Source organism: Acanthaster planci, linkage group LG10 (assembly GCF_054643075.1).
Source record: "Acanthaster planci isolate LZ-2023a linkage group LG10, COTS_SCS, whole genome shotgun sequence".
Taxonomy (NCBI): domain Eukaryota; kingdom Metazoa; phylum Echinodermata; class Asteroidea; order Valvatida; family Acanthasteridae; genus Acanthaster; species Acanthaster planci.
The window spans coordinates 19,460,440-19,485,369 of record NC_141786.1 but is presented as its reverse complement, the minus strand read 5'-3'; the positions used below and the strand labels follow the sequence as shown (position 1 = coordinate 19,485,369).

At 40.7% G+C, this 24,930-nt stretch overlaps 2 protein-coding genes and 1 long non-coding RNA gene across 4 annotated transcripts; all 3 read right to left on the bottom strand.

The window, feature by feature from the left end:
- Positions 1-40: 40 nt before the first annotated feature.
- Positions 41-2,287, bottom strand: LOC147797941 (uncharacterized). 2 transcript variants are annotated; one of them, XR_015426771.1, is made up of 4 exons: positions 2,205-2,287; positions 1,805-1,868; positions 1,197-1,333; positions 41-782 (listed from the first exon to the last, which is right to left on the bottom strand). It is a non-coding gene; the product is annotated as an uncharacterized LOC147797941 (long non-coding RNA). The 2 variants fall into 2 exon arrangements; XR_015426772.1 differs by having other exon boundaries at positions 42-777.
- An 8,882-nt stretch (positions 2,288-11,169) lies between these two features.
- Positions 11,170-17,392, bottom strand: LOC147797940 (E3 ubiquitin-protein ligase TRIM56-like). The gene is made up of 3 exons (XM_087141788.1): positions 17,246-17,392; positions 14,715-16,014; positions 11,170-13,420 (listed from the first exon to the last, which is right to left on the bottom strand). The coding sequence occupies exons 2-3, from the start codon at positions 16,009-16,011 to the stop codon at positions 12,798-12,800; spliced, it is 1,920 nt and encodes a 639-aa protein (XP_086997914.1). The 5' UTR covers positions 16,012-16,014; positions 17,246-17,392; the 3' UTR covers positions 11,170-12,797.
- A 2,215-nt stretch (positions 17,393-19,607) lies between these two features.
- On the bottom strand, positions 19,608-24,918 carry LOC147797939 (uncharacterized). Its single transcript, XM_087141792.1, has 2 exons — positions 23,881-24,918; positions 19,608-21,819 (listed from the first exon to the last, which is right to left on the bottom strand). The coding sequence occupies exons 1-2, from the start codon at positions 24,776-24,778 to the stop codon at positions 21,200-21,202; spliced, it is 1,518 nt and encodes a 505-aa protein (XP_086997918.1). The 5' UTR covers positions 24,779-24,918; the 3' UTR covers positions 19,608-21,199.
- Between the last annotated feature and the right edge of the window lie 12 nt (positions 24,919-24,930).

Sequence of the window (24,930 nt, the reverse complement as noted above, 5' to 3'; positions counted from 1 at the left end):
TTAAAAACAAACACTTTTAAGAAATAAACTCTTGAGGATCGGTTCACAGGCGTCAATATATATTGCTATTATTTAAATCAGACATCTGATTGTTCCACACGGTGAGGAAGCCCAACTAAACCCGACACAAAGTTCCAAGACAACTGCAAAGCCCCTACAATAGAGGGTGCTGGATAGTTCTCTCGTCCAAAAAGAATCTAATCAACAGATAATGGACGTAACAATTACGTAAAATAATTAGTCACAAAATTCTCGCAAATACTACTTCTAGATTACATCATTTTGAAACTTCCGAAATTAATAATGTATTTTGTTAAATAAGAATGAGTGTTTATGGTCACCTACTCCTGCACAATGTCTTTGACAATTTCACAGTGCTTTTTTTAAAGGGAGTGTCTATTTTCTGACCTGCTTGGCATAATACTCCTTGGATTAGAAAAACGCCCAAAACGTTGAGTGTTCATGTCAAAGCCAATTTTCAAAAAGATAACGTAGCTACAAACTCAATTTGTTATTACACATGTATTTAGATTTATTTGAAGACCACTACGTTTTAGGGCAGAGGTTTGGAAACATGCTGCAAACTTCTGATCAAATATTTTGTGAGACATTTTTGCAGTTGGTTTTAAAGAATTGTAATCAAGCAGCCTTGTGTTCCTCAAAGTAGACGCCGTTACTTGGTGTGTGTTGCCACGGAGACATCATCGGTGATATTCATCATCCAGCACATGCTCAACCCACTGCAAAGCATCCACGCCTTTTCTTCGGTTGGCGCACCTGGACTGACCAGATACATGTATCAAAAATGAAAAGAACAATTCACTACAAGAATATGGAACTACAAGAAGTTACTTTTCAATTTACAGAGGAGGCTCAATACTCCTGCAAGATATTAAATATGCTCATTCCTTTTTTTAAGTGGGGGGGGGGGCTTTTTGCGTCACGACATTTCAATTTGTCCAAGAGAGAATTGATTTTCTGGTACCCTGTTGCTGATATCTTGTCTAAATGAATGGATTTAACTCATGAACAGTTATCACATGTTGCGAGAAAAAACTCGAAGTGCCCTCAAGAATGACCTCGAGCCATCCGAAAAGCGGCCACTGAGGGTTAAGGGAATCCTGAGGATTGTGAAATTTATTGTTTTCACTCTGCCCAAAACTCCTTAATACTTGAGCAATATAAAACGTACATACCACTGAATCCACTGTGCAAGCCTTTGCATTGGTGTTACCATGGTGATCACGGGCCTCATCGGTCAGTGAATGTATCTGGCCTCTTGGTGCTTTACCCAACAAGGAAGCTAGTCTCAAAGCCAAAGGTCTTCCGCCATCTTCGTAAGAAAAAGCGACAGTTTAATTTTAAAAACAAACAAAAGAAAAGCTTACACATTCAGAAGAAATGCACCTGTCCGATTGGACCAAATTCTTTTAAAGAGGGTGTGTTTGAAAGGGCAAGTATTTTGATTTATTATCTTGCCTTTTCAGCAAGTCATTAAAAACTTTGATCATAGTTCAATTTTAAGACAAATGTAAAATTGCTCACCTCCTACAAAGACAACTATTTCGGGGCACACAATGATCAAATGATTTGATAAAGATTGCCAATGCAGACGAGACTCACGAATACCACTTCACTTTAGGCTTAAGGAAATGTAGGTGGAAAGTTGTGCATAAGTAACAAACAGAGACCAGTTGGAGGCTTTATGATTTAGGTTTTTTCCGGGGGATGGGGGAACAAAAGCCAGCAATGCATCTGATGCTGCTGTGACTTAGTTGCAATTCACAATGACAAAATTACATACCAGCACGAAGGTAGAGGATTTGATCACTGCGTCCATAGTGTATCACTTCATAGTTCCTCATTGTCTGTCTGTTATTTCGGTTATGGTTTCACAGAAGATTTTTGAAAATGTAGACACTACCTTTTGAGAATCAATCATATCTCTAGGTTTTCTCTAAATAAAAAGACTGTTTTTTAAAACCTTTTGAATGAACAGAGAACTTTAAAGTCTTCAGTCTCAAGGAACGAAGCAAGAATTAAGTGATGTTGAGGTGTGTCGATGGGCAACGAATGCTACTTTCGCAGGGTTCACTATCCCAATTCTGGAATAAAGTTTTACTTTAAACAATTTTTTGATGATAAGCAAAAGAACAAAGAAAGTTGTCTCGATAAATTACTTTGATGAGTAGTCACATGCTCACCTTTGATGCTGAAGTATAATGATTATCCTGGTAAGGTTAGTGAAAACAGGGCCACCACGTGAAGGTCCCAGGATACCAGCCCCGCACGCTTTCGGCAATTAGCGGGCCCATCGCTGGACAGACTGGTGTTACCCTGTGGCCGCAGGGGCACCATCTGCCACTGTCCGGTCCGCCCTCCCGAAGGAGAGTGCCCTTGCCTACTCACGCGCGCCCCCTCATCCCCGGGAGATGAGAGGACGTACCAGCGCCCTTGCTAACCATCAATGATAACAGGGCCATGCCCCTATGGAAGAAGTCCGCGGCCCTCAACACGAGGAACACAACTACCTGCATCTTTTGCGGCTAACAAAAACGTTGGTAGGGCTAGACGGCGCGCAAGGAGCTCACGCCTAACCCCTTAGGTTTCGCACGTCTCGCATTGGAACCCCCCAGGACTCCAACTGGAGCGAGTTCCAATTTCATATCGATCTCCGCACCCACCTAAGCCCTAACGACATAGGGATATAGGGGATCCCATAGTCTCTGCACTTCTCAGAGAGATATAACAGATCTCACTGAGCTAAAAGGGAAAAAAAACTCCTGTAGTGAAATGTTGCATTTCACTGCTAACAAAAAATCCCTGAGGAAGTTACGTATGCCCTAGAGATGACCTTGGAGCCTTGCAGCAGGGACGGATCCAGGGGCAAGTTCCCTAACATTACCCTACAACGCCTTTCTCAATTCTCTTTCATACACCAATGAGATATTTGATGCTGTTGCTATGACAATCATGCCATTTCTTTTTTCTCTCAAAGAGAAGTTTATGACATTTGATGCTTGAAATAATTTTAACATGCAAGCTCCCCAAGGAGCTGAGTTAAAGTTGTCCTCCCTTTTATAGCCACTCAAGATCCGCCCCTGGATGGACATAGGGATATAACAGATCCCACAGTCCAGCTGGTCTTGCGTTGGGGATGTAGGGATATAGAAGATCCCATCACCCGTCTTGAGGACATCGGGATATAGATGATCCCATAGTCCTTACAAAGTCAGATTTACAGGAAATGCTCAATTTGAGCCGATGACCTGCGAGAGACCACCACCCCGCACAAACACAACATATAGTTGAACCATTCTGGGAAAGTGCTAACCTGACTTAAAAGTGATCCATTTCACTGCTAAAACAGAACCTTGGCAAACATCAAAAAATCGATTTGAATTCTACAGAAAGTTTTCAAAACCAATTTCAATAAAACATATTTTTTCCGCCATTGGCCTCTTAGCAAGGTTGTGGACTAGTTACCAAACATGGGAAGATACCAGGAAAAATGCTCTCAAGAGACTTTCTTTCAATGCTTTCAGACTCCCCAAATGGCTCAAAAAGCAAAATTGAAAAACAGGTTTCAACGTTGCTTAAACAAAAAACGAAGGGCTACTTTACCAGGCCTAGTTGCTATGATCCGGGGTTCTTGTGCATGTTCACGCCTGTAAGAAATGGTTACCTCACCTTATGAACATGCAAGTCTTGAATTCCCCGGTCTCTACTTGGGATGACCCATCTGCTGTTGTACCGTTTAAACCAACAATCCCCTTTATCCCACATCGGATGAATCCTGCAAAATCAAGCAAAGTCAATCAAGCATTGAGACATTGAAAAGTAAAAAGTATATTCAATGGCGCGATGGACGAATTGGTTTAGACAAGCAGGGTCTTTTGGTGATAACTTACCTTGTACCAAATTTCCAGTTTCTTTGCCTCCACTAATTCAGGTTACTCGTCAAAGTAGAATGTGGTCCCTGTAGAAACGAAAAGCATTCATTTTACATTAACAGACATTAATGAGAAAGTAAACAATTTATATACCCGCTTAGGAATCAAGGAAGTAATGACAATGATTGATTAAAGAAAGCATGGGTACATTTAAGTGCTTAGAGTGCATTTTATGGTATTTTATTTCATTCGTCAGCAAATGATATCGACAACTTGACCTTAAATGGATCACTTCATATCAGGAGGCTCGCTTTCCTGCACCGCAAGAAAATTCAGCAGTCAATATTTGTTGTACAACACCTCTACCACAGATTCTGATTGATTGAAGCGGTGACTGATTATCTTATATATTAAAAGTAGGTCTATTTAAATCAGAAATCAGTGGAGAATTTATCAGCACTTATTCAAATGATCTCTTTTTGAGATAAGTTAGCTCACATGAAGCTCTGAACCCGAGTGTACAAAATGTGCGACACACTCGAGTTTGGCATTTTGTTCATAACACCAGCGGTCATGGGGCCAGTTCTTTGGTCGCTACAGGTATAGCGGTTTGGTTGCTACGGGTACTGTCCTCCGACACTCAAAACTACAGAATCTCTGGGTGAAATGCTATAAAAAGACTGAATATCTGTAATGAGTAATTCTCACCTCTATGGATATTCCTTCAAGTTGAACGACAATAGCTGCAGTGGGACTGATTCCAGACATAAGCCATTCTTTCCAGTACATCATTCAGAATCCTCTCCATCTTTTCCTCACTGACATTGTTCTGTTTTCTTCAAGACAGCTTTCTCTATTCAATCACTTGCTTGTGTCATGTCTACGAATTCCTCCCTTTTCATCTCTCAAAGTCAAAGCTCATAGTCCACTGCGGCAGATAATCTTGATTTCCCTCGTTTGTAAAAGACTATGTATTTATTTTATCCAAGAAACCTCCTGGAACTGATTCAAGGTCAGGCTTGAAAGAAACCTTACCCTCAAAATACCGGGTTTCGGCATTTATAAGATTTTTAAAAACGTGTTTGAAATTTGATTTACAACAAGTTTAACAAACGTGCTGTTGATTTGTTTTTTATACAAATGAGCACCTTTGCGTAGTGAAGTACATAAACTGCGTGTATTTTTAAAGTCTTGTATAGCATTTTGACGGATCATTTTCCTCATTTGAATTAAGAAATGATTTACTGGCAAATGATTTAATAGGGGGTAATGGCTTGTGGTTATTTGTTTGTTAATGGTTGGGGGTTAGTTGAGGTTAAAGCCGTTAATGGAATTGTTAATTTTTGTTAATGGTTAGTGGTTGGTTAAGTTAACATGGTCAATGGTTATGGTGAACGGGGTTATTTACCGTTAAAATGGTTGATGGTTGGTTGAGGTTCACAGGGAATATGGTTATGGTTAATGGGGTTGTTATTTACTACACGTTTTGGTGGTTGAGGGTTGGTTGAGGTTAATATGGCTTATGGAAAGTGATTGGTGGGATTATTTTCATGGCTATGAGGAAATGATCTCAAAATACTATTTACTGACATGACCCTCAATTGATGCATAGCGAGTCAGTATATCAGAAAGAACAGAATTGGCTTGTATTTTAGAAATAAGCCAATACCACGTTCAATTCGTTCCTAGTGGCATGCAGGCTAACGCTGGATTATGGCAAGTTCAATGATCTTGTCTGATCGTAGGGTCCATTGTCTCACTTCCAGTTCAAATGGCAGGATCTTGTTGCATTGAGTTTGATTATGCAGGCATCTTCACCGCAACATTCTTCATACGAGCTCCATGTGGACTCTTTGTGGGCTCTGTGTGGGCTCTTGGCGGGCTCTATGTGGACTCTTTGTGGGAGTGTTGCTTCCAGTCTCCCTCGCCGATTGAAATCAAGGTGCACAGGAATCATCTGTAAAATGACAAAATAAAATTTTAAATCACTCCCCCAATCCTCGATAGCTCTAATTTAAAGGGCTCTAGGGCAAAACCTTACACTCCATCCCAATTTTATCTTAAAAGTCAACAGCTTCATAAATTTGAGAATTTGAGTAGATGCCACGTCTACGTTAGTTCAATCCTTACTTTTAGGACCCTTCAAATACTTATTTGCCAAAAGGATAAACTTTCAATCTTTTCTAAGTAAACTACTAGACTCTTTCCCTTCCAAATTGAACTTTTCTATTTGTTTTGTTTGCTTTCTGATGGCTATTAGGTCATTGCAGGGAATAATTACTGGGAGTATGGCAGCATGCGACATCGGACATGTTAAAGGAATGCATCCAACTTCAAAACAGAATGTAAGGCTATATACTTCCCAAGTTATCTTTGCTTCCTTGGGACGTCTTCCTATTACCCAAAGGGTTGAAGAGCCATTTTGTAGACGACTTTGGAAGAAAACGTGGCATTTCAGGAATTCCGTATCCAGCCATCACTTGATGACACCCTTGTCATAAACCTCACAAGACTGGTCCGAAAATTCTAAATGTTTTTCTAGGCAATCCTTCAAAATTTTCACTGCTAAATTTGACTTTTTAGACATAGTATCACTTTCTAAATGCTTAATAGACTGCTGCAATGGAAGTAAGGGATTTCCGTAAATTATGGAACTTGAATCCCCGAACAGTGTACCCCGAAGAATTGAAGCCAACCACAATCGAAATTGAATTTCGTGCTAAACTTGCCTGTGTTCTATCTTTGATTAGTTCAGTTTACTCTCTAAACAGTTAACTATGACACTTCATCTCTTGAGGGTCCAAAAGAGTTAATTTCGACTCAAAAATGGCATACTTACTGTGACTGTAAAAATGGCGCAGATAAACTGATGCTCCTTTTAATTCCACGAGGCCCGCGAATTTATGAATGCGCGTCACCCCACGTGAGAATTTCATTGTTATGTAGTTACACTGGTTCCCTTCCTGCATCCACTCTTCATTGCGGCGGAAGCCAACCATTGCGCAGTTGAAACTCGATTCACTGGATACCCTGTTTCTCTAGAAAAAAAATAATAGAGGCTGCATTAGGCCAGATCTTTTATTTATTTATTTATTTTTAAATTTTTGAATTACTTATGAATCCACAGCTTTGAATAATGATATTTTACAAACAAAACATGATAGGGAAATACTTATTTAAGCACATGTAAAATACATCTGCATTATGAACAGCGCCCCCTGAGTGTAAGAGAAAAAAAATGCAAGCTGGTGACCATCCGGATGGCCTTTAGTGCAGCGCTGGCTTCATCTTAATTGGTTTTACATTTTGTAAAATCCCAGGGTGCAAAAGTATCATGATTTCTTTAGCAGGAACAGTAGAAATCAACGAATTTCACTGCTCGAAAAAGGCTACTGCAAATTTGAATATACCAGGCACAAATTGGGACAGTCAAACAAGTCCAATCCCTACACACACTCCAGCCGATTGTCACTTAACATATCCCCCTTGGTGTCTGAAAAGAATTCCTGAGATTCCATATGAATTTGATAACATAAGATCATTGACTCCATCAGACGTCTTGTTTCCCTTGATTCCATCCCAAAAGCTTGCTGGTGTTTAATGAACAGCACTGAGCAATTGTAAGCCAAATTATTGTCAAAACCCCAAAGATATTCTAGACCATTGGTTCCTATAATAATTCCCCAAGATGTCTGAAAAGAATTCCTGAGAGTATGATCAAACAGTGACCAATTGCAACACGGAGGGGGGTCTTTCAATTCCATTTCTTTTTCCTTTTTACGTATGCCTACCGGGGACCAGTCCAGGCTCACAGGCTCCGGTTTTACAAATGCTCAGGGAACGTAGTGACCGGTAGTGGGTAATTCACTCGGGTGGAATCCTTTCGGTTTTGTGTTAATGTGGAAATTTGATTTAAACAATTCCCACCGCGAAAACACAGTCACACGGCAACACTTCCACATGACAAACCGTGAAGGTTTGCAAACGACATGATAGTTAATTTTGATATTGTAATTTATGAAATAATGAATTACACAACTACGTCAAATCAACCGCGGACTATGTCGATCACTCATCCCCCATGGTAATCAGTGTATCTGTGCATGGTTGTAAATCCATGGGGGTGGGGGGACTGGTATGTATCCCCTGGGTTTTGAGGTGGGAATGGCTATTGGATCCCCCCTTCTTGTGAGTAAAACATTAAAGCGGATGTTGAAGATTTCCGTGGTCTTCTAAAGACTAAATTATATTCAATATACCTCAAAAACGGAAACAAATCAAAAGCCATAAATATGTCATTCTGATGTAGGATAGGGAAATTCTGCCTGAATTTAATACTGATCACAAACGCACCTCTGTGTAACGAATACATCGCCCCTGTGTAATTTCAAATCCCCCCCCCCCGGCTTTCCGAATTTCCATGGCCGGGAGAGTCATTCCTCCCAATCCAATCCCCGGTTTGGGCACAATGTTACGCCACCGGATCTTTGCCATTTGACAATTCAAGATAAACATCACAACTATTGTCTTGTAGATTCAAAAAGTCAACCAAATTTCAAAGGCTTTACGAAAACCTTAGTAGAAATGAAACCTCAGAACTGTTAAGTTTTTCCCAAGGTAAATATTAGGGTATAGTTTCCACTGACCTTTTTACACTGAAACCTAATTTCAGATTACATTATGACCGACACCATATGCAATACCTCCATTTTTTTATCATTATGACCTGTAACGGTTGTGAAATAAGCACAGGGAAGGAAACAGTTTGGTGGCGTTCTCCGATTAGCTACAGCAAACACTGGAATGAGGCTAACATCCTGTATTCAAAATATCTACTTTGTCAACAGACAATTGCCGGACTTTGAAAATGAATAGTAATGAAAAATAAATACTAACGCATCTTCGAAAAAGACGGGCGACACATTTTACGGCGTTGATGACGCTCTCCCCTGTTGAAAATATGACGTGCTCGTTCTCGAATCCCAGAAAGGAAAAGTCTGAATCAAGAATAGGGAAGCTGGACAAAAATGACCTGTTCAACTGTGAGGAGAATGATTTCTCCAAATTTGGGTTAAACATATTACCTGTTGCCATGAGTGATTCCCGAACTTTATTCTGCAATTCGTATCCTACTGTAATGGTAAGTATTTGTAGACCAGACCAATCTTAGGGTCAGGTTAAAACCTGTTTTGAAATATCTTGAAAATGTCAACGGCGCTGGTATTTTACAATTTTGTACAAATATTATATGAAACGTATGCCACATATTAGAGATTGAGAAAGGACGCTATAGCTGCGTAAGAATACTTATAAAACATCCATATTAACAAACTGAGACTACTATTCAGTCAACAATCGACTACCGATTTCAATACAATAGCGCTTTAATTAAGGAAATATTACAAAAAATGATTCAAATTTAACAGCCAATCACACACAAATAACTTTAATTCTTTTCATTAGATCATTCAAATTTTAGCCAATGCAAATCATGGAGCTTTTTTGTTTGAAATGCAACTAAGCTTACCAGAAATTTGGAGTACATTCGTCACAGCATTTCACTGCACATCAGCAAAAAGTTAAGACGTTAGATATCCCATTACGAATGATCTTGAAAAAATCAAATCCAATGTTTGCTGATTCCATTGTTATGCAGTTGCACTGGTTCCCTTCCTTCCCTACCTCCCTTCACTCTAACTTTGAAATCAGTGCAGCGGAACCCATCATTGCGCAGTTGAAACTCTATTCATTGGATGCTCTATTTGTCGAGTAAATTTTAATTTTAGGAGAATTTTTTTCGTGGTTCTTTCTCATTGCTTTTCAACTGTCTTCAATGTAATAATCCACTGCAATATGTGTGCATGAAACCGAGTCTGAATCTGTCGTTGAGACAGGGCAATTCCAACATCTCCTGTGAACGCCAACGTATAGGTATTTCTGTGACAGCATTTTATTCATGTTGACAGCACCTGACTACAATTAACGACTCCTTACAGATTTCCTGGAGTGAGTTCCATATACGAATGTCACTTTACACCCTGTTCACAAACCCTATGAGGGTGGTCTGAAAATTTCTCTGTTTTCTAAGAATATGTTTCGATATTTTCACTGCTAAATTGACTTTTGGACATATTATTGCTTTCTGAAGATTAATAAGGCCCTCCAGGGGAAAATAAGCAGCACTTGTACGTGACAATTTTACCAATTTTCTTTCTGTAAAAGTTCGTTTAATGTAGGCCTACAAATGACCTTTGCAAAAGTCCATTCGCGTATGCGCAGTTCTTAATTACAAACTGGCTTATTGTTTCAATTCATGATGGTAGTCCAGCGAGCTTTATTTTTCTTGCAGATATTTTCAAACTGATTAACTGATTAGCTTTCACATTTTGAGCTACTCCCCTCTGTATATACGTTGGTTTTACAATACGTTTCTAAAGCCGCCTTAAGCCCCAATTCACAGTCATTTCAATATCAGCTTGTCATAAGCTTCAACTTCAGTTCCTTTCAACTCGTCTCTCTTCCAACTCCATTTCAAATTTATTGTGTCGAGAAAACAATTTTTTTCTGGAAGTGACACTTCGTACAGTCGGACCATAACAAAGTATAGCAATGCAGTGTAATTGGCCATACCGCACCTTTTGGTTGGAATGGTAATCTTGAGTTGGGACAACAACCGTACTTGGGTGTGACCAGATTATTCATTCTTGGTCGATCTCGCAAAATGACCCACAAGTCTCTGAAGTTCGCTCTCTACGGTCCAGCAAAGTTCCCTCAGACCTAACGCTCCGGATCTGTGCGCTTGAATGCTCTGGAAAACCAACATTCTGCGCAAAAGGCCAAGCTCTTTCCTGAGGTCAGAGTGTTTGTATTCCCGTAACAGGTCGGCTACCAAAAACAAAACTAAAGGCGTATTAATATTTACACAGGCTTTACGTTCGAGATACTCTCTCTACGGATTTCAATTTAGTTGCCAAGTACTAATGTGATAGGGAAGAAAACGGATATCTAGAATTATAGGATCAACATGGTTTAAATGGGACGGGACAGGGAAGCCATTCTCAACGTGAATGCAACAAGCACCGGACGTGGTATGTAGACGTAGAGAGACACACAAGATGTTGCTTGTAATACCCAACTTTGATGTATTGACCCAACTAACTACCCGGGGTACTGTCATACATACATGTAGGCGTCCTCAGAGACTACAGCCTATAAGGAAGAAATTCCATTTCTTGAAGAAACAAAGTATTAAATGAAAGCAGTCGACATGCAAAGCTCTTCTATCAAATACAGACTACGTACATTTTATTCACACTGCAACAGCAATGTCCCTACATTTCAGACTTTATCACAAAAATTATAAAATACCCAAAAGGGTTTTCCTTTAGACTGTCCGACTTCGTTGCTGACAACCAGATCCTATGTCACGCGCAGACAAACAAACAGGAGTAATTAAACAACCTCAATTATGGCACCCTTTAAGAGCTCTCTTACAAACTTCCTGGAGAGCCCAGAGGAAGTTTTTGATGCGTGCCGTATAACGGGTCTGGTTCTTGATACGTCCCCAAGACTTCTTTATTATTGATAACGTACGGCTTACTTTGTATCACTACATAGCACAAGGGGCAACTATACAGCCACTATCAAAAACTAGTCTTGGGACTTAGCTTTTTTATTTGGTAGAGGTTTAGATGCGTGTTCCTTGTGCAGGAAAGATTCAAGGAGGTCAGCCAAAAAGTGACAACTTTACCTAAAGATATGCAAATAACCGTTACAATGTCAATTACCTACGTCATGAAAAATATTCACATTTAAAAAAAACGAAAAGGTCATGTAGCCTTTACATAATACTCAGGCATAGTCTTTGAAAAGGTTTATATTCTGTAAGTGGAATATTGTTGCTGTCTGTAATTAAAACTATGTAGGCCCTAAATAAAATCCACAAAAATTAAGCACTTTGCCAATAAAGATTTTTATAACCTACATTTCATCTTGCTTTTGCCTCTGCCACAGAGAAAAACATCATTTAAATCTCTAACAAAACCATCATTTTATATTTAAGTTCATTTTATATTTGAGTTCAAAAGAAAACAAAATGATTTTTATTTTGAAAGGAGTTGCAAAGGAAATGAATCAATATAACTCTCCTCCAAATGGTGACATTGGGCCTCTTTTAACGAGGTATTGATTCGTAATATACATTCAACCGCAAATAAGAATAAGGCGGTTCAACACAAAGGGACAGTTTAGTTATGAGGGGAATATTCCTCCAAATGTGAGTTCCACATCGACTTTTACAAATGTACTTCACCATTTAAATGATGAGACCTTCGCTATCCCACTACTCACACAAAGTAAGCTTTTGAGAACATTAAAATTTTGTGTAAATCTCAATGAGAACAATTTGACCTCACATATTATTTTGCAGTTTTTATACTCTCCTCAATTTGATAATCCCCTGCAAGATGTTTGCATTAAAATGAGTCTGATTCTTTTGATGAGACAAGCTAACAACTTCCCATATCTCCTGTGAGCGCTCACGGTAGGCATAACTCACCAATATTGGGATACATTTACTGCTGTTAAATGGATCTATGAAAATAATTCACATGTCGTGAGAAAATATAGTTAACAATGCAAAACTAACAAAGGAAATTTGTTTAAATGATAAGCACTTTATGTAGCTCCCATACTTTTGAATCCCATCTCAGTGAAATTTTGATGTAGTATGCTTTCCATTTCTGCCATGCAGTAAGCCTACGCAAACCTTTGTGGATCTAATTTTCTATTAAAAAAACTTGATGACATTGAATGCAATGTTGTACACACTGCAACATTTCCGACTAATGCTACTGCTGTTTCCTCCTGAAGAAAGCGGAAGGAAATCGACTTGTTTGTGTTACATTAAACAAAGTCATAAATCTTCACTGAGTAGTAGTCTCCAACTGCCAGTTGCCCATCTGCTGTGAATGTAATTCCCACGGGCCACTGCAGACCCTCTGCGATGCAGTGGAGAAAGCCACCTTGAGGGTCATAGTGGTGGATATGACCGGTGTCACTGCCATTATGCATTGCAACATAGACGCCTGTGCTATCTGCGCATACACCAGTACAGTATCTAACTACCTCACCATCGATGGTAGGTTTGATGGTGAACAGTGTATCACCATTCCCACCAACAACACCGACTAACTGTTGTTCATAGTCACTGATTACGACTCGATCATTGCTGTCAACAGCCACATAACGAGGTTTAATCTTGACTGGGATGGTGCTTCTGAGTTCCCCATCAGTGGGGCTGTGTTCGGTCAGCACCATTCTCTTGATATCACCAACCACAATGGTCCCATCCGTCTTGGCTGCTACACTCTGGAGGTCCACTGCGGTCTTACCGACCTCACTCGGTGGCACTGTGGGGAACTGGAAAGCCAGTGTGTTGTCCTTGTCAAAGACTTTTATGTGGGATGCGTTGATCTCAACAACCACCAACCGATTGCCGGTGCGTGTAGCTGCAATGCCACATGGGCCTGTTTGGAGTTGAAAGACAAACAAAAAAGCATTAACCAATCAATCACGTTCTTGAAGAGTTATAAAGCCAGAGGCCTAGGATCAACCCTTGTCCCTTATTCGACCAATAGATCCCGGGAACCTGGAGTTATTTATTATGAAGCAATCAATATGAAGATCACGGAAGAAGTGACCAAAAAACGTGTAGCTACGTCCATGCATAGCAAGTGAACAAGGATTCATGTAGAATGTATATTGAAGCCTCCCCCTCCCTGTCTAGCGAGTCCGTGGAATTTGGAATTTTTCCTTCCCTCACGACAATAAGCCCAGCCGGAGCCCCTTCTCAACCTTCGTTGTTGCCAGGCTTGAATTAAAATATTCGTAATATTAATACACTAGAACACTCGGTCGTGTGGCAACGAACTTTAGGAAAGGAAAGTAAATTTTCTGTCAAAATAAGGAGCAAGAGGGCGTTCTCCTTGTTACCGCCCACTACCTGTGCTGCATAGTATTTAAACATGGACGAATGAACGCTGGCAAATAGATACTTCACAAAAACAGAAATGCGCATTGAGCCTTTACGGGAAGAAACGTTGATCATGAACCATTGTGCAGATGCAACGTGTCCAACATTTGTTGCAGTGAATTCGAAGCGCATGTCTGTTTTGTCGTTATGTGACATATATTTCCCTGAATGTTTAAAAAAAATGTTGGATCCAGATTTGAGGTCCACTGGATTTTTTTAAGAATCCAGGCATTGTACAATTAAGCCGCCGTTTAGTCTTTTTGGAGGGAGGGAAATTCTCTGAATAAAATATGCTACAATATCTGCAAAAATTAACATGCCAATCATTTTTTTCACTTAGAGCCTCCTCCGTCTGGGTACCATGTGACTCTGCCAAAAGCCTTTAGATTTGTTATGTGGCTTGACACCAGTGGCGTATCCAGCGGCGGCAACTTGCCCCCAACCGACGGGTTGTTTAGCCTGTTTGTTTTAGATTACGTCATAGGTGAATAGGAAGAAAGTAATCGGTGTATTTACGAGTATTTATCAAACATGAACAAACCCTTAGAAAACAACACCACAAAATTGAAGCAAGGGAGTTGGGACTGTGAGTAGGCCTAAGGCTTTCGACATTTTGTCTCCCTACCATCATGTTGAATAAGCATTTTGCTTTTGAATTTGCCCCCCAACACACACATCAGGCAGGATACACCACTGTTTGAAATCGTAATTCCAAAATAAATCATGAATTTATTTACAATAAAAAAAGCAGCAGTGTATCGTTGTGGGCAATTTCTATCCAAACTTACGTCTTTCCATCGGGATTGTGCCTTTCTGATTACAATCGATGCTGCAGATCACAACTCGTTTGTTCCTGTAGTCAGCCACTGCAACCTCATCAGGCTGACGAGCAGCAATACCCCAAGCCCCATTAAACTCTCCTGGACCGCTTCCCTTGCGACCAAACACACATCGCTGCTCCCACTTTTCTTCCGTCACCACCTTGCCCAGACTGATGTCACCTACGCCCTCACTCGGTTTGAACTTCAGAAATCCAAGCCTCTTGTCAACTCTGGGAATAGTTTGACCTGCCAACAATTTCAAGTCTTTGTTGATTGTTGCGTAGAGTGAGAGGAACTCACTATCCGCTGCCGTCCTTGTCACCTCCCTTGCTGTCTCCAATGAATGCTGTATTCTCTCCGATGCCAAACTCATTGTTTTCTCATATTCTGCCAGTTTTTGAAGACGATCGCTTTTGATGTTTTTTAGGTTATCAATGATGCGATTTTCTTGTGCTGTGACCTCTGCTCTTATCTCAGTTGCCCTGTCCTGCACTTCTGTCATGACTGTCTTCACTTGAATATCCAAGTCATACTTCATTCTTGAAACTGTCTCCTTAGATTTCTGGAGTTGGTTCAAAACTTTTTCAAGGGGAGAATACAAATCAGCTAATATCTGTCTGTATGTCGATACGGCCTCTTTTATTTCAAGATAGGTATGTTCTGGTATGCGATGTTTGATGACGGTACAATCTCGACAAATTAACATTTCACACGTTGTGCAGAAGAATCGTGTAACTTCCCCCTCGTGGGTCGGACATTTTGGACAGTATTGTTCAGGCAGCTTTTTCACTTTCATCTTCCCTTGGCGGATTTCTTCTAATGGGGGTATTGTGTGGCTTGACGTGGCAGCAATCCGTAGCTGTGTACTTCGACAATGTGAGCAGATATTCTGTTCACAGTCCAGACAGCGATGCGTTGCCTCAATGCCATCATCACATGTCTCACAGAGCAGCCTCGTGTCACCCGAACACACCAACTTTTCCTGTACTTCAATCTCCTCAACAAGACCGATCAGATAAAAGTTGGTTTTCAGGCCTCTAACCCCCGCCTGTGGAAGTTGTGTCTCTTGTCGACACACGGGGCAAGGAATCTCTGTACAGCCCTGGTGCTTCGTGCTGCAGTATGTCAGCAGACATTGCTCACAGAAACTATGCAGACAGTCCAGTATCTTGGGTCGTTGGAATCTCTCACTACAAATGGGGCATTCGAGATGATGCCTGCTGATCGTCTCCAGAGCTGAACTCACTGCTGATCCTGTCGCCATTTTCTGGTTCATAGAAAACCATTAAAAGGTCTTGAATTGAATGAAAATCAACATTATTCACCATCGATAAATGAGAACGTGCAGATTAGGTCTCTCCTAATGTGTATGAAAACCATGGGAAAAATACGCTCAAACATACTTTACATAACTTTCCTTGTTTTACATCAATTACTCTCAGGGTAAATCCCTGTAGGTCAATTAACCAGAGCCCCGGCAGAGTTTCCTGTAGTAATATGCCTTCGGCAAGCAGGCTGCTGACTAAATCTCTGGTTAAATTTAAATTCATCATGGCCATGAAGTGGGGGGAGGGGTTGTCTGCGTCCTTGGCAAATAAAAGAAGCTGTGAGGGCAACACGCGTCATATGCAGCAAGGTATAAGACGGAGAGAACCCCCCCCCCCGCTTTGTGTTGGTCATTGTCTCGCAGGAATCTGGGGAATTCCTTTCAGACATCTTGGGGGATGCGTTAAGTGACAATAGTCTGGAATGTGTATAGGGATTGGACATGTTGGGGGGTACCCCTCGGTCTCGTTTCTTGTTGGGTATAGCACCCGTTCATCAAAATGATTGACCATTTTTGTGCATTTCCTTATACAGACATTAATCTTCACATGTATTTTTTAAAAAACGTTTTAACGTTTTCATACATAAATGACCTATTAATAATACACAGTTGTGTTGGGCAACGCCTAACGGCGCTGGGATAATTTGACAGCCCATCTCCATTTACCAGAAGATGTGCAGTGCTCATCAGACACCCACTTCCCCCAACCTCTACAGTGTAACGCTCATAATTATATAAACTTTAAACTCCAGTTTAGTCGAGTATGTCCATACGGTAATCATTAATTGATGAAGCACTGAATTGATTGGTGGATTGGCCCTGACATAACTTCTTCCACACAGCTGAAAATCGAATGAGGCTGAGGTGAGTTGAGGCGTCTCTCTCAACCCATCGGCCATCGCGTCAATAAGATACAAACGACTTTGCTTAAAACAGGGGTAATCCTCCCTCCTTCTTGAAGTAATTGCTGACACGCCCTCCTCTTCCCCTACTGTCATAACTATGCTATAGTCATATCCTGCCCTTTACATTTCGTGATGGAAAATGCCTAACATCACCACAATACAACATGTCCACCAGTCCACTGTCCCTCTTCTCCTTTGCCAAGCATCGACCACTGCACTTTGATTCGTCATATATAGGTTGTCTTAAATGCTGTAATTCTACTCACCGCGTTGAATGAACGTTCATAAAGCGTCCGTGTTTGTCAGCCTTAAAAATGTTGCCAAGATTGATCGCTCTTTGCAATGAGAATTATTTTAGCGATTTACTTCCTGGAACATGGCGTTCAGAGTAGGTCTACATGTATGTGCGTGGCTACACACGTCTGTGAATTGACTCAGGAGCGCCACTCACGACGTAAACAATAATGTCACAGGTTGGTGACCTTCAACTTCAGATGAGAGGTTGGCTTTGAAATGATTGGCTATGGCTAGCAGTATCAAACAGGCTAATATGAAATGGCTGCAGCCGTTAGGCAGTGGCTTGCATAAGCACATTTGTTATTTCACATCGCAGCCGTAAGACTAGGAAACCGGGTACGGACTTTGTTCAGTCACACGTCACTGCACCATTACCCCGGTACTGTATTTATTGTCATATGTTTCAGATAAATTTACAAAAATAAGGCAGTTTAAAAAGGGCGCCCATAGAGATTCAACACAAATCTAAACATTTTTCAAAATACCAAATGAGCCTTTCCGTCAGCGTGAGCGACGGCCTTGGGAGAATCACAACAACACCACAGACAGTAATTCAGATAAACAAAGACGGCCCACGGGAACAGTCGTTTGCAACTATTTTATTCTTGAAGACAAATCTTACTTGTATCAAGGAGAGGTCTTGTACAATTAATGAATCGATTAAATGAATGTGTAGGTGATGACGTCTGGAACAACAAACAACATAAGACTGATGGGGAAAACGTCCTTTGTGTTTTTACTTCAACGCTAATTCATATTGCAGGTCAGTAATCACTCTCAAAAAAGGTTTCCGCTCTCTGAAATTCACATTTTACTCGAAGGTTCATTCTACGTTTAAAAATGTATAATGTTTTGTTACTAAAGAGCAGTATTATTCTTTCATGAAATTTGTTTCTTTTTTTCCAAACGCCCTTACTCGTCTTGTACCTATCCCAGTCACCTTGCCCATCAGCCTGTGCAGTGTAATTGGCGGTTTTATACTCGTCAACATTCCTTCGTCAATCAGTACTTTATCTTACAGCGTTCAAAACTGGAGTTACTGCTACAACCTCAGCAAATCAACCCATGTGTGAAGAAAGAAGCGCCATCTTAGCTCAACATTGTAAGATACGAACATGTCCTGTGATTTTAATTGAGCTAACTACGGAGTTGTTCGTAAAGTCATTTACATTTGCCAAGTGTTTGATTTTATCATCAAGACTACATCTATTCTATAGGTCTAGCTATACATTGTAAAATATACTAATCAATTTATTGCAAGAGTGGTGCAACAACAGTTGCTTCACTTAACATCCAGAAGTCAGCTTTACTTTTAATTAAACTGAATCAGTTGATTTGTGAAGACGTTTGGTGAGATTGTTCCGTTACTACCGTACGAGAGTTTTGACAGGTTCAACTCGATATGTTTTTGGAAAATGGCGCCGACAGGGTGTGGTGTAAAGTAAAGATACACGATCAATGTATGGGGAACAGTACAAAATAGACCGACGCTGGTTTTTACGATACGTTTGTAGGCCTGAAGCTTCAGTGACACAAACTTCAACTTCCGGCTTTGTCAATTCAGTCTCCCTTTAACTCCAATTCAACTATTTGTACACGTAGAGAAACAATTTGTTTCTAGCGACTGACAGTTCGTACAGTCTGATCGTAACAACGTATATTAATGCAGTGTGATCGGCCACACTGCACCTATTGGTTGGAATGGTAATCTTGAGTTGGGACAACAACCGTACTTGGGTGTGACCAAATTTTTCATTCTTTGTCGATCTCGCAAATGACCCACAAGTCTCTGAATTTCGCTCTGTACGGTCCAGCAAAGTTCCCTCAGACCTAACGCTCCGTATCTGTGCGCTTAAATGCTCTGGAAAAACAGCATTCTGCGCAAAAGGCAAAGCTCTTTCCTGAGGTCAGTTTGTTTGTATTCCCGTAACAGATCGGCTACCAAAAACAAAACTAAAGGCGTATTAATATTTACACAGGCCTTACGTTCGAGATACTCTCTCTACGGATTTCAATTTAGTTGCCAAGTACTAATGTGATAGGGAAGAAAACGGATATCTAGAATTATAGGATCAACATGGTTGAAATGGGACGGGACAGGGAAGCCATTCTCAACGTGAATGCAACAAGCACCGGACGTGGTATGTAGACGTAGAGAGACACACAAGATGTTGCTTGTAATACTCAACTTTGATGTATTGACCCAACTAACTACCCGGGGTACTGTCATACATACATGTAGGCAGCCTCAGAAACTACAGCCTAGAAGGAAGAAATTCCACTTCTTGAAGGAACAAAGTATTAAATGAAAGCAGTCTATGTGCAAAGCTCTTCTATCAAACACAGACTACGTACATTTTATTCATACTGCAACAGCAATGTCCCTACATTTCAGACTTTATCACAAAAATTATAAAATACCCAAAAGGGTTTTCCTTTAGACTGTATGATTTCGTTGCTGACAACCAGATCATATGTCACGCGCAGAAAAACAACCAGGAGCAATTAAACAACCTCAATTATGGCACCCTTTAACAGCTCTCTTACAAACTTCCTGGACAGCTGTCGTATTACAGGTCTGGTTCTTGATACGTCCTCAAGACTTCTTGATTACTGATAACGTATGGCTTACTTCATATCACTACATAGTACAACGGGCAACTATACAACCATACTCATTCAGTAAATCTGTCCCCTGTCAAAACGAGTCTTGGGACTTAACTTTCCATTTGGTAGAGGTTTAGATGCGTGTTCAACCCTTCCTTGGGCAGGAAAGATTGAAGGAGGTCAGCCGAAAAGTAACAACTTTACCCATGGGTATGCAAATAACCGTTACAATGTCAATTACCTGCGTCATGATAAATATTCACATTTAAAACAATGGAAAGGTCATGTTGCCTTTAAATAATACTCGGGCATAGTCTTTGAAAAGGTTTATATTCTGTAAATGGAATATTGTTGCTGTCACTAATTAAAACTATGTAAATAAAATCCACGAAAATTAAGCAATTTGCCAATAAAACTCTTTATAACCTACATATCATCTTGCTTTTGCCTCTGCCACAGAGAAAAACATCATTTAAATCTCTAACAAAACCTTCATTTGAGTTCAAAAGAAAACAAAAAAATATTCTGAAAGGAGTTGCAAAGGGGAATGAATTAATATAACTCTCCTCCAAATGGTGACATTGGGCCTGTTTTAACGAGGTATTAATTCGTAATATACATTCAACCACAAATAAGAATAAGGCTGTTCAACACAAAGGGACAGTTTAGTTATGAGGGGAATATTCCTCCTAACGTGAGTTCCACATCGACTTTTACAAATGTCCTTCACCATTTAAATGATGAGACCTTCGCTATCCCACTACTCACACAAAGTAAGCTTTTGAGAACATTAAAATTTCATGTAAATCTCAATGAGAACAATTTGACCTCACATATTATTTTTCAGTTTTTATACTCTCCTCAATTTGATAATCCCCTGCAAGATGTTTGCATTAAAATGAGTCTGATTCTTTTGATGAGACAAGCTAACAACTTCTCCTATCTCCTGTGAGCGCTCACGGTAGGCATAACTCACCAATATTGGAATACATTTACTACTGTTAAATGGATCTATGAAAATAATTCATATATCTTGAGGGAATATAGTTAACAATGCAAAACTAACAAAGGAAATTCGTTTAAATGATAAGCACTTTATGAAGCTCCCATACTTTTGAATCCCTTCTCAGTGAAATTTTGATGTAGTTTGCTTTCCATTTCTGCTATGCAGTAAGCCTACGCAAACCTTTGTGGATCTAATTTTCTTTTAAAATAAGTGATGAAATTAAATGTAATGTTGTTCACACCGCAACATTTCCGACTAATGCTGTTTCCTCCCGAAGAAAGCGGAAGGAAATCGACTCGTTTGTGTTACATTAAACAAAGTCATAAATCTTCACTGAGTAGTAGTCTGCAACTGCCAGTTGCCAATCTGTGGTGAATGTGATTCCCTGGGGACAGTGCAGACCCTCTGCGATGCAGTGGAGAAAGCCACCTTGAGGGTCATAGTGGTGAATATGACCGGTGCTATCACCATTACTCATTGCAACATAGATGCCTGTGCTATCTGCGAATACACCAGTACAGCGTCCAACTACCTCACCATCGATGGTAGGTCTGATGGTGAACAGTGTATCACCATTCCCATCAACAACACCAACTAACTGTTTGAAGTCACTGATTACAACTCGATCATTGCTGTCAACAGCCAAAAAAAAAGGTGTAATCTCGACTGGTATGGTGCTCCTCAGTTCCCCGTCAGTGGGGCTGTGTTCGGTCAGCACCATTCTCTTGATGTCACCAACCACAATGGTCCCATCCGTCTTGACTGCTACACTCCGGAGGTTTACTGCGGTCTTACTGATCTCACTCGGTGGCACTGTGGGGAACTGGAAAGCCAGCGTGTTGTCCTTGTCAAAGACTTTCACGGGGGATGGGCTCTGCTCAACAACCACCAACCGATTGTCAGTGCGTGTAGGTGCAATGCCACGTGGCCCTGTTTGGAGTTGAAAGACAAAAAAGAAAAGCATGAACCAACTAACTACGTTCATGAAGAGTTATAAAGCCAGAGACCTAGGATCAACCCTTGTCCCTTCCTCGACCAATAGATCCCGGGAACCTGGAATTATTTATTATGAATCAATCAACATAAAGTTCCTGGAAGAAGTTCAAAGAAGCGGCTTAACGAGTAGCTACGTCCATGCACAGCAAGTGAACAAGGATTCATGTAGAATGTATATTGAAGCCTCCCCCTCCCTGTCTAGCGGCTCCGTGGAATTTGGAATTTTTCCTTCCCTCACGACAATAAGCCCAGCCGCAGCCCCTTCTCAACCTACGTTGTTGCCAGGCTTGCTTTAAATATTCGTAATATTTACACACTAGAACACTCGGTCGTGTGGTAACGAACTTTAGGAAACGAAAGTAAATTTTCCATCAAAATAAGGAGCAAGAGGGCGCTCTCCTCGATACCGCCCACTACCTGTGCTGCGTAGTATTTAAACATGGACGAATGAACGCTGGCAAATAGATACTTCACAAAAACAGAAATGCGCATTGAGCATTTAAGGGAGGAAATGTTGACCATGAACCATTGTGTAGATGCAACGTGTCCAACATTTGTTGCAGTGAATTCGAAGCGCATATCTGTTTTGTTTTTATGTGAAATATATTTGCCTGAATGTTTAAAACAAATGTTTGATCCGGAATTGAGGTTCACTGGATTTGCTTTTAAGAATCCAGGTATTGTACAATTAAGCTGCCGTCTAGTCTTTTTGGGGAGAAGAAAATTCTCTAAATAAACTTTACCGCAATATCTGGAAAAATGAATATGTCAATCATTTTTTTCTCTTAGAGCCTCCTCCGTCTAGGTACCATGTGACTCTGCCAAAAGCCTTTAGATTTCTTATGTGGCTTGACACCAGTGGCGTATCCAGCGGCAGCAACTTGCCCCCAACCAACGGGTCGTTTAGCCTGTTTGTTTTAGATTACGTCATAGGTGAGTAGGAAGAAAGTAATCGGTGTATTTACAAGTATTTATCAAACATGAACAAACCCTTAGAAAATAACACCACAAAATTGAAGCAAGGGTGTTGGGACTGTGAGTAGGCCTAAGGCTTTCGACATTTTAAAGAGGAAAGGCAGGCTGTGACAATTTTCAGTGTTGTAAGACCTCAGGAGCCAGTATATACTGTGAGTGTTCTTTTTAATTATTTTCTAATATTTAGCCATTATGTTTTGTCTAGTATATGTAAGTGCTATTATTTTATATATCTGTGACAATGGGGAGTTCAAAAGCCAAGTTTAGTGACCATTTTAATAATGAAGTTTCTCCTTTCGGGTAGGCCTATGGAAAATTAGTAATATGGTCAAATGGTGCACAAATGGTTGCCGTAAGATGTACATGTGTATTAGCAAACATGGGTATGATTATTCAATATTTCAGGGCTCCTTATTACAGAGTCGGAGCTCCCGCTAGTGGACCTCATTGAGTACCGAGAGAAGATCAAGCCAGGTCCTGCATTGGCTGGATAGGAACAGCAAGTCTGCCGCAAGGGGACACGGCTACCTACCTGCCTCTTGGTCTGCTTAGTCCAGCCCCGACTCACCTGCATCATTCTCGCCGAGGATCGGCTGAGAGTCATGTAACAGCGGCGCATCGGACAAGTGACCAACGCTCCCTTTGAACTGTCCGAATTTGGGCTAGTGGTAATTATTAACCAGCCCACCAGCCTTCTAGTTTCTATGAAACCCACTTTTTAAAAACTGTTGATCTTCTGTATTTTGCTCCCCCTTCATTCAATTCTTTTTGTGGTTTGTATATTTGTAAATAAATTAGTTTCCATTGAATTTGGAAGTTAAATTATCTGCTTGAGTGTACTGCATAATTTACCGTGCACACTTTGCGTGTCAGAGGGTAGGGGGACCCAGGCTTGTGACATACACACAGTAGGCAGGATACACTATTGTTTGACATCATAATTCCAAAATAAATCATGAATTTATTTACGATAAACAAAGCACCAGTGTATCGCTGTGAGCAGTTTCTATCCAAACTTACATACTTCCATCGGGATTGTGCTTTTCTGGTTACCATCAATGCTACAGATCACAACTCGTCTGTTCAAGTAGTCAGCCACTGCAACCTCATCAGGCTGACGAGCAGCAATTCCCGAAGGTCCATTAAACTCTCCTGGACCGCTTCCCTTGCGACCAAACTCACATCGCTGCTCCCACTTTCCTTCCGTCATCACCTTGCCCAGACTGATGTCACCTACCCCCTCACTCGGTTTGAACTTCAGAAATCCAAGCCTCTTGTCAACTCTGGGAATAGTTTGACCTGCCAACAATTTCAAGTCTTTGTTGATTGTTGCGTAGAGTGAGAGGAACTCACTATCCGCTGCCGTCCTTGTCACCTCTCTTGCTGTCTCCAATGAATGCTGTATTCTCTCCGATGCCAAACTCATTGTTTTCTCATATTCTGCCAGTTTTTGCAGAAGATTGCTTTGGATATTTGTGATTTCATGGATGATGCGATTTTCTTGAGTAGTGACCTCTTCTCTTATCTCAGCTGCCTTGGTATGCACTACTGAAATTACGTTCTCTACTCTGATATCTAGGTCGTGTTTCATTTTTGAAACTATCTCCAGAGATTCTTGGAGTTCATTCAGGATCTTCTCGAGGGGGGAAAACAAGTCAGCTAATGACTCTTTGTATGTTGAAGTGGCCTGTTTTCTATCAATGTATGCATGTTGCGGTTTGCAGTGGTCTATCACAGTACAATCTCGGCAGATTAATGTCTCACAAGTTGTGCAGAAGAATCGCGTCACTTCACCCTCATGGGTTGTGCATGTCGGATGAGTTATAGCAGATTTGGTTTTCACTGTTGTCTTCCTTTCACGAATGTCTTCCAGAGTAGATACTGTGTGACATTGTGAGATAGCAAATCGTAGGTGCATTTTCCAACAAACTGAACAGATGTTCTGTTCGCAATCCAGACAGCGATGCGTTGCCTCATTTTCTTGAACGCAAATCTCACACCGCAGTTTTGTTTCACCCGAACGCGCCAACTTTTCCTGAAGTTCAATCTCCTCAACAAGACCGATCAGAT